The following is a 13,302-nucleotide window of genomic DNA, read 5'->3' as shown; positions in this document are numbered from 1 at the left end:
GCTTTTCGGAATAATTCCTCTTTGCCACTCTGATCTCCTTTTCCAGTGTTTATTTGGCCTGTCTGTACAAGACTCTGTCCCCATTCCTGCGAGCATCTTCTTTGGCCTGACGGAGCTGTCTGAGGTTTTGCAGTGAACCACGGTTTGTCGTTATAGGTTAAATGAGAATGCACATATCCTCACAGAAACTGATATATGATGTTACAGTCTCTGTGAGCTCGTCCAGATCGGTGGCAGCAGCTTCAAAAACAGTCCAATCAGTGAGAGAGAAACAGGCTTGTAAATCCCGCTCTGCTTCATTAGTCCATCTTTTTACAGACCTTAATACAGGTTTAGCTGATTTCAGTTTCTGCCTGTAGGTCGGTATGAGATTAACTAAACAATGATCAGAGAGCCCCAAAGCTGCCCATGGGACAGAGTGATGTGCATCCTTTATTGTGGTGTAACAGTGATCCAGTATATTACTCTCTCTGGTGGGACGTGTGGGACTCATGCTGTCTGTATTTTGGCAGTTCAAGTGAGAGATTTGCTTTATTAAAGTCCCCAAGAATGATTAAAACAGAGACCAGGTGTTGCTGCTCACTCTCTGTGATCATATCAGCGAGTTTCTGTAAAGCCAAGCTCACGTGCGCTTGCGGTGGAATGTAGACACTCACGAGAATGAACGAGCAAAACTCCCGCGGCGAGTAGAAAGGTTTGCAGTTAATGAAGAGTGTTTCAAGATCGGGACAGCACATCTTTAACACCGTTACATCTGAACACCACCTTTCGTTGATTTAAAAGCGCGTCCCGCCGCCGCACGATTTCCCCGTTGATTCTGCATCCGTTCTAAACAGCTGAAAGCCCAGCAGACTTAATGCGCTGTCCGGAATGGCGTCGTTCAGCCAGGTTTCCGTGAAGCACAGAGAAACAGAGTTTGAAAAATCCTTGTTTATCCGGGAGAGCAGGAGGAGTTTGTCCGTTTTGTTGGGTAGAGAGTGGAGATTCGCCAGATGGATGCTAGGCAGCGACGTTCTGAATCCGCGCTGTCTGAGCTACATGAGCACGCCGGCTTGCTTCCCCCGTCTGCGTGTCCTAAAGCGTCTGAACAGAGCCGCAGCTCCGCCAACTACAACATTCAGCAAAATGTCGGAATAATCAAAATCCGGTAAAAGATTTTGTGGTGCGTTTCTGCCAAATTTCTGCCAAATGTTCAGCAGTTCATCCCTGGTAAAACTGATCGTGTTTGAGAAACAAAAAAACTGGAAAAACTAACAAAAACAGTACAAACACTGGAGAGCTAAGCACTGTGGCTGCCATGTGCGGCGCCATCTTAGCTGAATTAACTAATGTTAACTAATAAAGCCTTAAAGGGCACATATTATGCCCCTTTTACAATATGTAATATAAGTCTCAGGTGTCCCCAGAATGTGTCTGTGAAGTGTCAGCTAAAAATACCCCACAGGTCATTTATTATATCATTTTGAAAATGCCTATTTTGAGGGGAAGCAGAAACACACTGTTTTTGTGCATGTCTCTTTAAATGCAAATGAGCTGCAGCTCCCCGCCCTTTTCAAAATGAGTTTCAAAAATAACCCAGCACCTGGGTAAAAATATAAAAAATAACCCAATAAAATGACCCAAGAGGCTGAACCCAGCATTTGGGTTAAAAAAAAAAACCAGCATTTTTTAGAGTGCAGGTTTTACAATTATAACAGCAAGCATTTTATTATTTGTGGCAGGGCAAGTAAAAAATTTAACCACTGGCCTGACCGGGCCAGTAGAAAAAATCCTTAGCGTTGAGCCCTGAAATGACAATAGCCGTCAACAATGAAATGCAGAGGCAAAACTAGTATTCAAGCTTGTTCGCAGTTCAAGGAGTCCGACCTAGCAAACACAGTACATTCCGCTAACATAAGTATTTGGTTTCTGTTTGGTCATTTCATTTCATAATGTTCCCAAAACACTGCAGAGAGGTTATTTTTATTGTTAAGGCAATAAAAATAAAATGAACTGTCTCATTTGCAAACAGCAATGAATCCTTTAAGTGTAAAATAGAACAATTACCATCATGTTCATCAGTACTTCAGAAATTATTAACTGTCATTCATAGACAGGTTACCACTAACCTGTAACACCACAAGGCCTGGTTTGAAATTGGGATGAGTCATTCTCATGCTTGCCACCTCTTCCTTCAGTCTCCCTCTTACCTGACTGGAGAAACACAAGGATTCAAAATGAGTTGTGCAAGTCATGGTGCGAGAAAAGTAGGCTACACCGACTTAGTTATGCATGTACTAGTTGACCTTCTTTCTCTCAAATCTATTAGGCCCTATATCACACATTTTATATTCATTAATAGTAGGGACATCTCAGACTAGACAACAAAATAGTACAGCTGCTGATAGTCGGTATTGAAAATACGCCGTTTAAAAAAAAAAGAAAAGAAAAAAAAAAGGAGCATTTAATCGCAGCATAACACCAAGTCAACTAAACTTCAGGGATACCATTCTGTCCTGTTAGGAAGCATAAGTTTGAATCAGTTTCACATGCTTTGGTGAAAATGAAAGTGACAATGGGTACACTGGAGAGGCAACACCAACCCACTCCCCACACACACACCTGATTTTGCAGGTGGTGGCCACAGACAGTTGCTCTCTCCATTTCATTCCCTTGCTTTTATCTGTCTTTAATTATGTGTTTTGTTAGGGTCCTTCTTACTACTTGTACCATGAGGTAGTACCTACAACCCAATCAGGTTGCACAGGTAGTCCAGTTCCTCCAGGATGGGCAATTCACACGTCATCGCAAGGAGGTTTGGTGTGTCTAAAGCACACTTTCAAGAACATGGTAAGATACCAGGAGACAAACTGTTAAATGAGGAGAGCTGAACAGGGAGGTAGAAGGACAAAAACCCAACAGCAGGACCCATATCCGCTTCTTTGTGCTATGTGCACATGTTATAGTGGGACCTGTGCTCACAGCCCAGCACCATGCAGCTTGATTGGAATTTCCTAGAGAACATCAGAACTGGCACATGCGCCATTGGTGCCTCGTTTTCTTGTCGGACTTTAAACTAGTACAGTGGGCCCTGGGTTCCTCCTGGTGCATGACAATGCCCAGCCTCATGTAGCCACAGTGTGTAGGCAGTTTCTTAATAACAAAGGCACTGATGCCATTGACTGGCTCTTATGTTCCCAAACCTGAGTCTAATTGAGAACCTCTGGGACATTATGTACCAAAGCATCTGAAGCCACCAAGTAACACCAAAGACTGTCCAGGAATCACTAATGCTCTAATCCAGGTCTGGGAGGAGATTGGACACCATCCACTATCTCATCAGAAGCATGCCCAGATGTTGTCAGACTTTGATCAAATTAATGCAAAGCATTTTTATATTAAAGCGGTTTATTTTCTTTATACATATTACTGGTCTGGCGGGCACAGAGACTCATTGGGTAGAAGGGGTGTGCAATATTAACAAAAAATGCCTTCTCATTTTTGGGACTTTTGTCGATGAAGATAATTCGAAAATATTTTGCTGACTATGTTTTTGCACAGATTTAGGTCTGCCAGAAAAAGCACCCAAAGCTTTTAACATTCTTCATATTCTGTGGTTATTTCACAGTATTGACAAATTAACTTCTCAATTAACAGGCAATATTTGCCTCATTTAACTGATTTTGAAGGGCAATTTTATTAGAGCAGATTTTTCTAACCTTCACATCATATTTTGTGTCCAATTCTTTAATCAAATTACATAAGAGGACATAATAGGGCTGTTACCAATACCCGCATCTGAAATGATGTATTTAAACAGACTGTTCATGCAGCTCAGAGGTGGCAATTTACACTGCAACTGCATAAACAATCCTATGAGATTAATGAAATGAAGCAAGTGACTGCCCTTATGAATGTATATAATATATAGCACACCTTAAATGAGTAGCACTGTCACCTCACGAGAAGAAGGGCCATGTCTCAGTGCCTTCTGTGTGGAGTTCTATAAATCCCATTATTTGTTTATCCAACTGGAATCCAATTTAAATAATTGACTGTCCATACTGTGTATCGCAGCTGTTCAGATTTGTAATACAGATGTTGTCTTACAATATGACAACGTTGCAGTCAGTCGCATTGGATTATGACGTTTTATGAGGCAGCGGCAGAATTATAAAAAGGGGGAATGCACCGAATTATTCCATGCTGTCTATGCTAGTCTCAAAACTCAAAGTATGTACCCAAGCAGTATATTGTAATTTTCTGCTTGACTTGCACTTCACAAAAACACAACCTTTTTTCCTGCAAAGACATTCAGCATGTTTTCAAAAAACATCTGACATGTTTACATGGCATGAGAAAGTCCGATCAGAGCGGTCAGACCGAAACAGATTTCCAGAAATGTCATTTGAATATGATTTCAAACCACATATGTGACCCTGGACCACAAAACAAGTCTTAAGTAGCACGGGTATAATTGTAGCAATAGCCAAAAAAAAAAAAAAAACATTGTATGGGTCAAAATTATAGATTTTTCTTTTATGCCAAAAATCATTAGGATATTAAGTAAACATCATGTTCCATAAAGATATTTAGTAAATTTCCTACCGTAAATGTATCAAAACTTCATGTTTTATTAATAATATGCATTGCTAAGGACTTCATTTGGACAACTTTAAAGGAGATTTTCTCAATATTTAGATTATTTTGCACCCTCAGATTCCAGATTTTCAAATAGTTGTATCTCGGTCAAATATTGTCCTATCCTAACAAACCATATATCAATGGAAAGCTTATTTATTCAGCTTTCAGATGACACTTTACAAAGTTTTCTTCTTTTTTTTGCCGTTCACACTTGCTAAATATGATTGGAAATGCACAAAAATAAGATTTGGACATGCAGTCTGAACAAGGCTTAAATTGCCCATAGATGTAAGTGAGAATGTGTCTGTCTTTGTGTGTGGCCCGGTGATGGACTGCCCATCTCTCTGGGAATTACTACATATAAAAATAGCCAGAAGATAAAGAAACATTTTAGATACTGTATAAAAGTATTAATGAGTGCACTGCAAGTAACTAAATGGCTGATTGACTGACTGTGTCATTCTTTCATAAGTAATAAGGGTCAGTTGGAGATCATGTGATGTTTGGTCTCCTTGAATGTATCAGCCTATTCACCAACAACAACAACAACAACAAAAAAAATATATAAGACTTGTACACTTTTTTTTGCGTCTGCACCGGTTACATAATAGTCTTTTAAACTTTAACATCGATAAATGCGATCAATGAAAATCCCCAGTCAATGTCTAAAAGTTCAGAGTTCAATATGTGCCCAAAAAAAACCTTAAAACAATCACAAAAAACGCACTCAACTTTAAACAAGTAACGTTACGTGAGAACATGAAACATGTAAATAAAAAAATATTTCAAGGCTCTATCAACGCGACATGAATAAAAAGCTAAGAAAAGAAAATAGCTTACGCTGAGATAGTTTTCCCGCTGATGATTTGGGCTGGCATCGTAAGATTTTAAATGCGTTGCGAATTTAAAGTGAGGTGAAGTGTTGCGTTCTGCAGTTCACGCTGGCTGTTAACAGAGAGCACGTGTTGAACTCTTCCTCCAGTTCTGTCTTGAGCTCTGTGTCCGTCTCCGCCCCTGCGTTTGTGAATATCATCACGTGCGTATCACGTCAATGATGTGTTTCTGGCTCCACCAATCAACATCCAAGGCGCCTTAGAAATGAGGAATACAACTAACGATTATAGTAAAGAGGCAATAACACGAGAAATGCTTGAAATACAACGTTTCACTCAGTGTCTAGAAGAGTACTATCTATCTATCTATCTATCTATCTATCTATCTATCTATCTATCTATCTATCTATCTATCTATCTATCTATCTATCTATCTATCTATCTATCTATCTATCATCTGACTATATCTATCTATCTATCTATCTATCTATCTATCTATCTATCTATCTATCTATCTATCTATCTATCTATCTATCTATCTATCTATCATCTGACTATATCTATCTATCTATCTATCTATCTATCTATCTATCTATCTATCTATCTATCTATCTATCTATCTATCTATCTATCTATCTATCTATCATCTGACTATATCTATCTATCTATCTATCTATCTATCTATCTATCTATCATCTGACTATATCTATCTATCTATCTATCTATCTATCTATCTATCTATCTATCTATCTATCTATCTATCTATCTATCTATCATCTGACTATATCTATCTATCTATCTATCTATCTATCTATATCTATCTATCTATCTATCTATCTATCTATCTATCTATCTATCTATCTATCTATCTATCTATCTATCTATCTATCTATCTATCTATCTATCTATCTATCTACAGGTGCATCTCAATAAATTAGAATGTCGTGAAAAAGTTCATTTTTTCTTGTAAGTTATTTCAAAAAGTGAAACTTTCATATATTTTAGATTCATTGCATGTAAAGTAAAACATTTAAAAAGTTTTTTGTTTTAATTTTGATGATTAGAGCTTACAGCTGATGAAAGTCAAAAATCAGTATCTCAAAATATTAGAATATTTATATTTGAGTTTCAATTAATGACCATCCCTACAGTATAAATTCTGGGTATCTCTTGTTCTTTGAAACCACAATAATGGGGAAGACTGCTGACTTGGTAATGATCCAGAACACGAAAGTTGACGCCCTCCACAAAGAGGGTAGGTCACAAAGGACTGAAATGTGTGGCTGTTTACAGAGTGCTGTATCAAAGCATATTAAATGCAAAGTTGACTGGAAGGAAGAATTTGGGTAGGAAAAGGTGCAAAAGCAACAGGGATGACCGCAAGCTTGAGAATGCTGTCAAGCAAAGCTGATTCAAACACTTGGGAGAGCTTCACAAGGAGTGGACTGAAGCTGGAGTCAGTGCATCAAGAGTCACCACGCTCAGACGTCTTCAGGAAAAGGGCTACCAAGCCACTTCTGAAACAGAGACAACGTCAGAAGCATCTTACCTGGGCTGTGGAGAAAAAGAACTGGACTGTTGCTCAGTGGTCCAAAGTCCTCTTTTCAGATGAAAATAAATTTAGTATTTCATTTGGAAATAGAGGTCCCAGAGTCTGGAGGAAGAGTGGAGAGGCACAGAATCCATGTTGCTTGAAGTCCAGTGTGAAGTTTCCACAGTCAGGGATGATTTGGGCTACCATGTCATCTGCTGGTGTTGGTCCACTGTGTTTTCTGAAGTCCAGAGTCAACGCAGCCATCTACCAGGAAATTTTAGAGCACTTCATGCTTCCTTCTGCTGACAAGCTTTATAGAGATGCTGATTTTATTTTCCAGCAGGACCACACTGTCAAAGGTACCAAAAGCTGGTTCAATGACCATGGTGTTACTGTGCTTGATTGGCCAGCAAACTCACCTGACCTGAACCCCATAGAGAATCTATGGAGTATTGTCAAGAGGAAGATGAGAGACACCAGACCCAACAATGCAGATGACCTGAAGGCCGCTATCAAAGCAACCTGGGCTTCCATACCACCTCAGCAGTGCCACAAACTGATCAACTCCATGTCACGCCAAATTGAGGCAGTAATTAAAGCAAAAGGAGCCCCTACCAAGTATAGAGTACATATACAGTAAATGAACATACTTTCCAGAAGGCCAACAATTCACTAAAAATGTTTTTTTTTTATTGGTCTTCTGAAGTATTCTAATTTGTTGAGATAGTGAATTGGTGGGTTTTTGTTAAATGTGAGCCTAAATCATCACAATTAAAAGAACCAAAGACTTAAACTACTTCAGTCTGTGTGCATTGAATTTATTTAATACACGAGTTTCACAATTTGAGTTGAATTGCTGAAATGAACTTTTCCACGACATTCTAATTTATTGAGATGCACCTGTATCTATCTATCTAACAGTGTTTTAGGCAGCTATAAAAAGGTGGAAGATTGGTCTATTGAGTGGAAATTAAAGCTGTCAACAAATAATTAATGATATTTATACAATAATAAAAGAAAATTATGCAAAAACGTATATACTATATATAAGTGCATATACACACACACACACACTGCCGTGAAAAGGTTTTGCCCCCTTCCTGTTTGTTTTTTTTGTTTGTTTTTTTACATATTTGTCACACTTAAAAACTATTTCAAAATCTTGAATCTGAGGGTGCAAAAAAATTGAAATATTGAGAAAATCGCCTTTAAAGTTGCCCAAATGAAGTTCTTAGCCATGCATAGCCTATTACTAATCAAAAATTAAGTTTTCATATATTTATGGTAGGAAATTTACAAAATATCTTCATGGAACATGATCTTTACTGAATATTCTAATGATTTTTGGCATAAAAGAAAAATCGATAATTTTGATCCATACATTGTATTGTTGGCTATTGCTACAAATATCCCTGTGCGACTTATGATTGGTTTAGTGGTTCAGGGTCACACACACACATATAAGATCCTTCAGAATTCTTTCTAATAGGCTGATTTGCTGTACAAGAAACATTTTATTATTATTGTTATTATTATCATTATTAAAAACAGTTGAGTAAATTTTTTATCAGGATTCTTTGATGAATAAAAAGATACAAAGATCAGCATTTATCTAAAATAAAAAAGATTTGTGACATTATGCACTATACCATTCAAAACTTGGGGTCAGTATAATTTTATTTATTTTATTTTGAATTTTTTGGGGAAAGAAATTATTCAAATGAATACTTTTATTTAGCAAGGATGCTTTAAATTGATCAAAAGTGATGATAAAGACATTTATAATGTTACAAAAGATTTCTGTTTCAGATAAATGCTGTTCTTTTGAACTTTCTATTCATCAATGAAACCTGAAAAATTCTACTCAGTTGTTTTCAACACAATAATAATAATAATAATGTTTTATGAGCAGCAAATCAGAATATTAGAATGATTTCTGAAGGATCATGTGACTGGAGTAATGATGCTAAAAATTCAGCTTTGAAATCACAGGAATAAATTACATTTTCAAATATATTCATACAGAAAACTGTTATTTTAAATAGTAAAATTATTGTAGCATTTTACTGTTTTTGCTGTACTTTGGATCAAATAAATGCAGGCTTGGTGAGCAGAAGAGAATTCTTTAAAAAAAACTATTATATATGTTTGTGTGTGCTGCAAGAGAGTGGGGACTTAGTAACTCAGTGGATAGACATTTGCTGATGACCAAGCAATGATAAAAATCTGTTTTTGATTATGGTTGTGTAGAAGTGCTTTGTTAACAACATTAAAAAGATAAGAAAGATAAGAGAGAGCACAACACAGAATGCTTTGGATTTGTCTAAGGGCAGTTAAATCAACACTAAAAAAAAAACCTTGGAGTTTGCACAGGTATTGTCCTTGGCATATTGGATACGTTTGAATAGTCATATTGCATGTCTACAATAATTGTTGGGAGTATTACTGGAATAATGGTTTGGGTGGATTATAAATCCACTAGCTGTTAAATATGAAATTGCAAACTTTGGAATGTAATAAATCTCCATAAATGCAAAAGTGTGCCTATATAAATGATCCTGAAACACGTTCAATGCAGATTTTATGACAGAGTCCAAAATACGCAAAACAGTAATGTACTGTATGAACATATACTGTCAAAATATTATGCTAAATAAAAAAAAAGTGGTGACAATGTTTAAGGTATTGGTATACTGATGCCTGTAGATTTTACAACTTACATTTCTATACCAAATTACTTGAACCAAAATCAACTTTTATCTTAAAATGTACTGATAACCACAGTTATAAAGCAAATGGAAACATGGAAAAATAGAAAACCACATGATGAGTCAGAGTTTATTATAAAGGGCCTGTCATATTGTAATCCAAAGAAGAATATGACATAAAAGATGCATTATTTATTTTATTTTATGTGTATATAAGAGAAATGTCAGTGTCTCATTATGTAATGACACTGAAATGAAAAGCAGTCGTGAATTTGGAGAATTGTAGGAATCTCTGATACAAGACAAACTTAGACTATAGGGCAGAGGTCTTCAACACTGCTCCTGGGGACCCACTCTCCTGGAAAGTTTATTTCCAACTGGCTTCAACACACCTGCCTGTAATTTTCAAGCAGTCTTAAGGAGCTTGATTGGCTGCTTCAGGTGTGTTTGATTAGGGTTGTAGCCAAACTCTTCAGGAGAGTGGGTCCCCAGGAACAGGGTTGAAGACCTCTGCTATAGGGTCCTTCTGTGTCTACTCAACCGAAGGTCCCCCAAATTTTAGATTTTTTTTTTTGGAAATAAATACATACATAAAGAAAGCCAACTATTAAATGCCATCAATGTATATTTACTGAGTAATCCACTATTTTGTAGAGGGGGTCAAAATAAAAAGGCAACCTTTGGAGAAAAAAAATGTGATAAATGCTTTTCCCCATTTTTTACTGGTCACCATTAGCAGATAATGCAACAAAGATGGCTAAAGTCAACAGATTTTACTAACAGACTTATCAATCTCTGTGTGAAAATAAGATGATGAAGTCATTTTTACGGGGGGTGATTTGGTTCTGAATCTTAGGTAAAACTTGACATTTTGTCTTCCTCTACAAAATTGTGGATTACTCAGTAAGCACAAATCCATAACATTTAATATTTTGGCTTTCATGACTATACATGTTTATCTTTCTTCTAAAAAGTAAATAAATGAATAAAAATAATGGACAAAATCAAAAATTTGAGCCAGGGAAGTTTGGTTGAGTCAACACAAAATGACCCTATACAAATTTGCATTATATTAGAAATGAATGAAGCCCAAATGCATAAAATGCATGGCGAGCCACGCAGAAATTAACAAGATATGTAAAGATAAAACAGATGAAGTCAAAGTAAATAAGTTTAATTGTAAAAGATGTGGAATAGAAAACGTTCAATCATTTTGTGAAGATGTGTCAATCAATGAAGATGCATGCTGTGGCAATTTTAAAGAACAATGCAATGATCTGTATGTGGTAAAACATCAAGCATATCTGAAAAAAGAGGAATGGACAATAGATCTTAAAATGGGAGACACATCTTTAAATTTTAATCTTTATATTTTGATACTGGGACACAACAAAATGTTAATCCCTAGTTTCTTTAAAAAAGTGAGGAAAATACCAACGCGAAATTATCTGCATACACAGGAGAAAAAAATAAAATTGATAAAATGACAGTGCGGAGACACACTGCATGATTTTCATTGAACTGCTGTTCTTCTCACAATGCATGTGTAATGCTAGTGCAAGTGATATAAAATGAGGTGGATCCAGTTGCAGAGAAGGTTTATTAAAGCTGTATTCTGTAACTGTTTTGGTAAAAAATTATCCAAAATCAATTATTGAGAAAGTACATAACCAATCAGTGTTCAAACTACCCCCTTACCTTTTCCCCCCCGATTCCCCCTTTTAGCCCGTTTCACAACAGTAACCTTGTTATAGTTCTTCCTAATTTGAGTGTTTTAGGTTGGTTTCAAAGTTTGCCACCATTCATCTATGCCACTACTTATCTGCATACATAAAAAAGGAGTCCATGGCTTGGCTATATCGTCTGGATGCTACAGGTACATCTTTTGTAGCCTCTTCTTGTTGACCAACAATTTGAGAGCAAAGTATAACAATAATAATTTGCTCGGTTTGACGTGATCTGGGCTAACTTTGCGATCATTACATTTAATCATCATTGGTAGCACAATTTATTGTAAAACCTTTTTTTAATTGGCCAGAACAAAACTGGTAGACATGTTACTTACTTGTTTAGATGACATTTTCCGGTGAAACTTCTTATTTTGTACATACTTTCAAGATGTAATATCTGTAATTCTGAAGTATAGTGAATATCCACACTGATGCACTGACTGCCAGCCCACACTTACACCTCAAAAGATTAGATTCATCTGTGCTGAGGAGCTGTGCTCAACCAATGCAAAGAAGATAATTCTGCAAATAACTGCAATTGCAGGTTTCAAACAGAGAGGCCGATAAAGAGGCAAAACGTACGGACTGCATAATTAACTAAATATAATAAAACAAACATAGGTAAACCAGGAAACACTGAACAAGAGCAAAACAGGAAACACAGAAGACAAGCATCTACAGTAAGTATTGATTGGCAGCTGAACAATGGAAACACAGGAGTATAAACACACAAGATAACAAGAGATTAAGGAGATGGTGGAGCTAATGAATAACTATGGCAACTAATAAGGGTAACTATGGAAAAAACAAGGAGCATTTGGAGGATGCCTTTGAATATGCTTTAATCATGGCCGGGAGGACCTCACACCAATCACCGAGAGCCCCCCAACCAAAAGAAAACATATAGCAAAGGTACATAGCAAAAGTAACATTGTCACATTACATCATTCTCATTTAATATGATTGGTTCATTTATATATCAAATCAGCAACCCTGATTATCAGTAATCTGTTACTGATTACTTCATCTTATTCCCCAAATCACAAGATAATAATATTTTCAGACAGCTGTCTAGCCATCTTGTCTTTGTCTATATGTGTTCACTATTTCAACACTACTCAAGGAAAAAACATTTCTGTTCCCCCAAATGCACTTAAAGGTTAGGCCTGCAGGAAAAATGGAAATGTTAGTTATCATTTATGATCAACTGATTTTAAGATTAATTTGAAAATGATTAAATTGTAATTTTCCTTCACATATGTTTGAAACTTTCTTTTCACCTTACACTGTTGTCTTATTCTAAAAAACAAATACCAGGCAACCAGACAAATACAACAACTTACTGACTGAAACACAAGAACTACACTCACCTAAAGGATTATTAGGAACACCTGTTCAATTTCTCATTAATGCAATTATCTAATCAACCAATCACATGGCAGTTGCTTCAATGCATTTAGGGGTGTGGTCCTGGTCAAGACAATCTCCTGAACTCAAAAAACTGAATGTCAGAATGGGAAAGAAAGGTGATTTAAGCAATTTTGAGCGTGGCATGGTTGTTGGTGCCAGACGGGCCGGTCTGAGTATTTCACAATCTGCTCAGTTACTGGGATTTTCACGCACAACCATTTCTAGGGTTTACAAAGAATGGTGTGAAAAGGGAAAAACATCCAGTATGCGGCAGTCCTGTGGGCGAAAATGCCTTGTTGATGCTTGAGGTCAGAGGAGAATGGGCCGACTGATTCAAGCTGATAGAAGAGCAACTTTGACTGAAATAACCACTCGTTACAACCGAGGTATGCAGCAAAGCATTTGTGAAGCCACAACACGCACAACCTTGAGGCGGATGGGCTACAACAGCAGAAGACCCCACC

General features: G+C 36.8%; 1 protein-coding gene across 1 annotated transcript in view; it reads right to left on the bottom strand.

The window, feature by feature from the left end:
- Window positions 1-5,647, bottom strand: part of LOC306850788 (C-1-tetrahydrofolate synthase, cytoplasmic-like) — a 35,691-nt gene extending 30,044 nt beyond the window's left edge. The window contains exons 1-2 of the mRNA XM_079386649.1: window positions 5,464-5,647; window positions 2,109-2,193 (exon numbers count right to left, since the gene is read on the bottom strand). Coding sequence (XP_079242775.1) covers window positions 2,109-2,193; window positions 5,464-5,501 — 123 coding nt within the window. The 5' untranslated portion in view covers window positions 5,502-5,647. The remainder of the gene's footprint in view (window positions 1-2,108; window positions 2,194-5,463) is intronic.
- Window positions 5,648-13,302: the final 7,655 nt, after the last annotated feature.

The sequence above is a fragment of the Barbus barbus genome, assembly GCF_936440315.1.
Source record: "Barbus barbus genome assembly, chromosome: 30".
Taxonomy (NCBI): Eukaryota; Metazoa; Chordata; class Actinopteri; order Cypriniformes; family Cyprinidae; genus Barbus; species Barbus barbus.
Note: the sequence above shows the minus strand (reverse complement) of the source record. Positions and strands in the feature narration are given on the sequence as shown.